Source organism: Austrofundulus limnaeus, unplaced genomic scaffold, assembly GCF_001266775.1.
Source record: "Austrofundulus limnaeus strain Quisiro unplaced genomic scaffold, Austrofundulus_limnaeus-1.0 Scaffold1169, whole genome shotgun sequence".
Classification (NCBI taxonomy): Eukaryota; Metazoa; Chordata; class Actinopteri; order Cyprinodontiformes; family Rivulidae; genus Austrofundulus; species Austrofundulus limnaeus.
In genome coordinates, this window is record NW_013953571.1 from 88819 (window position 1) to 94023 (window position 5205).

The 5205-nt window shown below is 38.7% G+C and overlaps 1 protein-coding gene across 1 annotated transcript in view; it reads right to left on the reverse strand.

Annotated features, from left to right (window-relative positions):
* amph (amphiphysin) overlaps window positions 1-4741 on the reverse strand; it is a gene marked incomplete at its 5' end in the record, with an annotated part of 37861 nt that extends 33120 nt beyond the window's left edge. Inside the window, 3 exon segments of the mRNA XM_014031048.1 lie at window positions 4152-4237; window positions 4468-4575; window positions 4646-4741. Of these exon segments, the coding sequence (XP_013886502.1) occupies window positions 4152-4237; window positions 4468-4575; window positions 4646-4741 (290 nt within the window).
* Between the last annotated feature and the right edge of the window lie 464 nt (window positions 4742-5205).

Sequence of the window (5205 nt, forward strand, 5' to 3'; positions counted from 1 at the left end):
GTTAACAAACACAGATAAGCATAAAAAAAAATACCGTAAAATACCGTGATACCGTGATATTTGTTAAAAATACCGTGATATAAAATTTTGGTCATATCGCCCAGCTCTAGATCATATTTAATATGTAAGTAATTTAAAGGTGCAGTTATATAAACAAAGAAATGTGACGTGTCTAACAATGTTGGAGTAACTTCACAAAGTACAAGCAGATGAAGTGGTCCTCTTCTACTGTTACAGTGTAATTTAACACTCATCTTTTGCCTGATCACATGTGGATGGTGTACTGCGTGTGTTGTGGTGTCATCTGTCCCAGAACTCCTCCATGCCAGGATGGTTCATACTTCATGTCTTTTTACAATTAACTGCAGTACACTTCATAGGATGAAGATGATGACAATGAAGATATTATCTCTGCCACAGAGGGAGCAGACCCAGGTGCATATTGAGGTGTTCCATAAAAGTTCAATGTCAAAGATGTTTTCACTTTCCAGTGTGTAACTGGATGACATTTTCCCCCAAAAGAACTCTGAGAGACAACCAAGTGAAGATGCTCCACCCACCTGTGGAGCACACCTGTCCTCTGTAAGAAGTGACGGCACATTCAGCACGTGTTTACAGGTGAAGCCTAAGGTTGCTACTTGTTAGCATGTCCTATCTGAAGTTGTGCAGTCAGAGCTGATTAAATAATTATTTAGTTCAGTGTTTATACGTGAACCTGTCTCAGACTGGATGCTCTGGTGAAGTGTTTGTTTTTGGAACGTAGCGTCAAAACTAAACTTTACTTTAAAACTAAACTTTAAACTAAAGGATCCATGCAGTAACTTCAGCATACAATCTGCAACGACTCAATGTTACTATCATGTTTTTCTGTGGATTATCAGTCATCCAGGACCCTGCAAATTAAAAGAAAAAGGTAAAGAACCGGACCTCTGGTTTGCAGCTGAAGATGTGTGGAGCTACAAAGATTTAAAGAGCAAGACTCGAGGTCAGTGGACCGATCCAACACAAGCGTTCAGACTCAGGTCGCTCTGAAAAACACCTGAGATGGATCTGATTCAGTCCCACAAACTGAAAAAAACTGGGTTAGATTTGGGGGATAAATTTGATTTGTCATGTTCAGACTGTCATGAAAAACATCCAACATCATCTTCCTCCTGCTGACAAACCTGACAGGCAGTTAAAAAAATGATCATTTAAACTGCACATGTAAGTAAAAATTAAGTGTTTTTTGTTCTGTTCTGTATTGTTCTAAAGTAAAATTATTGCATATWTATAGTTTGTTTTTGGTTTTCAGTGTTTCCCACCATTATCCAAGCCCACCCACACAAGAATTTCAGGACATTTCATCATTTTAATGTAAATAACAGCCGCTCCTCCACACCCACCTCTCTTATGAAACATCAAAAAATTTATGAAAATATTGTTCATATTCTGCATCACCAAGGCTGACACATGCAGAGTCACGTGCGCTAGCTTTTTTTTTTTTTTTTTTTTTTGCATAACCACCACCAACACTTCCCTTTGGAAAACACTGGTTTTATTCCAAGAGAAAAGCACCAATAATACGACTGTTAAAATACCCAATGGACAAGCAGTACAGTAAGAGTAGTAGTACTGATAAAACCTTAATGATACCCATCCCTACGGGACACAGATACTGTTCGAGCTGTGAAGTGACATCACCAACAACCTCCACAGAGCAGGGCTGAAGGTCTCTCTATCCAATGCTGGAAGAAGACTCAGAGCAGAAATATAGAGACTAGGGGTGTCCCGATACCAGTTTTTTCAAGACTGAGTACAAGTACGAGTACTTCAGTTTAGGTACTCGCCGATACCGATACCAAGTAGCGGGGTTAGGGTGGATTATCTGTTCAACTTGTTGAATATTAAACAGAATGAAAATGAAATGCAATTATCATGCAAAAATTGATGGGTAAATATTATGTTTGACAATAAAAAGGTAGTGCAAACTCTGACAAGTAGATAAGTTGGTATATATATCACACCATAACTTTTGAAACCATTTATTTTATTTCAAACAGGCTCTTTTTTATAAGGCCACACTCCCTCTGAATGTATTAACAACACAAATACTGCAAAACAAATGCTGTTGCATACATTAAAAAACTAAATAAGTTATTTTTTATACATTTTCCTCAACATGCAACTACCAAATTTAAATTAAAATGTAAAACGTAAATTTTAGCAGCACATCTATAGAAGTTTACTCTGCTTCAGTCTTAAACTGTTAAAAAAATGACTAATAGTAATAAAGTGCAGTAAATTTCAGTTCAAACTTAAATGGAACAACTAAAACAAAATCTCAGAAGAACCTGAGTGAAAAATAAAATGTTTTTACAACAAACTTCCTTCCATATTCTGCTTATGTCTTAGTTTGTTCTACAAGAAAGAAAAAACAGCATTGAAGTTACTGCAACAACTGCAGCATAGTGCTGTTTATGAAGGCTACTGCTAGCAGCAGAAACTCTTTGAATTCTTTGTCATGTCTTGTCCTCAAATGTTGAATCAAACTGCTGCTGTTAAAACATCCAACTTTAGCTCCTCCTCTGACAGTTAGCAGAGCACAGCAGACAGTCTGCTGGTTTGTTTCCTCCGTGTTGATCTTAAATATCTCCAAACTGCCGATACGTTACTTCTTCTTCTTCTTCTTCTTCTTCTTCTTCTCATCGTTCTTCTTCTGTTATTCGGGGGTGCGGTCAGAAATAACTTGTCAGTGCGTTAGCGCCCCCGCCTGGTATGGATTGTTGTTCCCTTTGTGCAGCGCAGCACAGGAGGGGACAAAAGCGGTATCGGTTAAGAGTATCGGCCGGCTTTTACGAGTACGAGTACTTGATGCTGGTATCGGACCCGATACCGATACCAGTATCGGTATCGGGTCACCCCTAATAGAGACCTTCCACAAAGATACAAACCACCCATCAGTAAGAAGAATCAGAAGGACAGAGATGAGCTGCAAATTTTGTGGAAAACAATCTTCTGGACTGATGAGACCAGGATTAACGTGTCCCAAAGTGATGAGAAAGAAAAGAACTGCTGATGATCTGAAGCACATGAGCTCCTCTGTGAAGCATGGTSCAGGTGATGTCATGGCTGCTTCTGGAACAGGCTCAGTAATATTTACTGATGATGGCAGCAGCAGAATGAATTCTGAAGAGGACACACACATTTTGTCTGATAATTTACAGAGAAATGTGTCCAAATTAGTCAGGAGGAATTTCTCCTGCAGCAGGACGATGAGCCAAAGCTCACTGTCAACGAAACAAAGGACTTGATCAGGGTTTAGATTGGCCGAGTCAATGACCTGAAGCCAACAGAGTATTTGACCTCCTGAAGAGGAGACTGAAGGGACAAACGTCCTGAAACAAACAAGAACTGAAAGAAGCTGTGGTAAAAGCCTGGAGCAGCATCATAAATAATTAATTAACAGTTTGGTGTTGATGGGTCGCACACTTGTAACAATCATTACAAGCAAAGGTTCTGCCACCAAATATTAAATGTTATTCACTTTAAGACTAATTGTTCCAATAGTTCTACTCATCTAAAACACTGTGATGTAATAAAGCTGTGATAAGTCACAGCTACAGGTAAATACCAGGAAATAAAAGCTGACATTCTGAACTGAAGAGACCACTGCAGTTTCCCTGGTTTTGGTTGAAACCATTCCACCAGATCTTGATTTGTGAACGTTTCCTGACTTCAAACATTAGTATTATTGTTTCTAAATGAATATGGACTTATTTTCTGTGCATTATTTTAGGTTTAAAGGCTCTGCATCTTTGTCTACATTTTGACTACTTCTCATTTTCTGCGAATAAAAACTAAATGTTTGTTTGGACTTTCAGAGAAATGCTGTCAGTAGCTCATATAATAAAACAACAATGTTCATTTTACTCCAACTTATACCTGTAAAAAGTAAAATCATAGAAACTTTATCAGAGCTGTATGTACACAGTATATACTGATGTTATGTCTGAGATAAATAAACAACAGACTGACACACAAACACACACACACACACAGACACAAGTGTTGTCCTTCAACAGCAGGTTATAATTAATACCTGTAGCTCACCTACAACTAGTTTATTATCCTTGTTTTACAGAACCTGACAGGTGTGCAGTTGGACTCACCGGTCCCAGAGAGTTGGCAGTTCATCCTGAAGACCAGTATCCAACTCATCGAAGACTTTCTGAGCCTTTTTCAGCTCCTCCTCTGCCTGAAAACAAACACGAAGAATAAATAAAAAAAGCTGAGCAGGTCTTTCTTTATATGAAAGGAGAAGTCATCCTGAAGATCTACTCAACATTTTTTAATTTTTCTACTTGGATTATTGAGATGCATCAGGACACGAGGATACAAGAAGTAAACCCAACTTAACACACGTCTAAAGTGAACGTAGAGACAATAAAACTTAGTTTCTGAGCTTCATCAAGGAAGCAGACTCACCTTCATCACTTTGCGGTCATTCTTCATCCCAGACATCTGCAGAGTCTCTAAATGATGACGAGCACTGTCGTAGTCGATTAGTTTACGACTTCTTTTGGCGACACGTATCTGAAATGAATTGCAGTCAGTTTTATTCCACATTTCTGTTTTCATCTGGAACAGATATAAATCTTTTCACCTTGAGATCTGGAAACTCTTGCAGGTATGCATCCAGGTTCAACAGAGTTGAGTCCACCAACTTGTTGTGGAAATCTTCCCACAATGCATCGCAGTCCTACAGGAAACGCATCATTGGGTTGACGAATCAAAACTCAGTTCACATCAGACATGAATTCAATTATCTGTGACGTCTGAACAGCGATTTTCAGGGTGGAAACTGATTTTTACAGATAGATTTTACTCTTGGTAAGTTCTGAAGAAATGTTTCAATCAGAAGTTAGAGTTAGGTTACCATTGTGCCCTAAGTCACACACAGACACACACCTAAGCCCTAAATCCTGACTGTGTGGTGTAATACAGTATTTGTCTAATCAACAAAAAACATTTGTTTCTTATTTCAAACTAGGACTGTACAAAGCCTTGAACAGTGCTTTAACTTGGGCTAGGTAAAGAAGGACGTGGAGCCAGATTCTGACAAATGTGTGTTTAAACCTCATTGTTTAGTCTAATGAAGGAGTCATCCTGTGACCTGTGAGTTGCTGGTTCAATCCCCCATTCCAACCATCTCAGTTGTGTCCT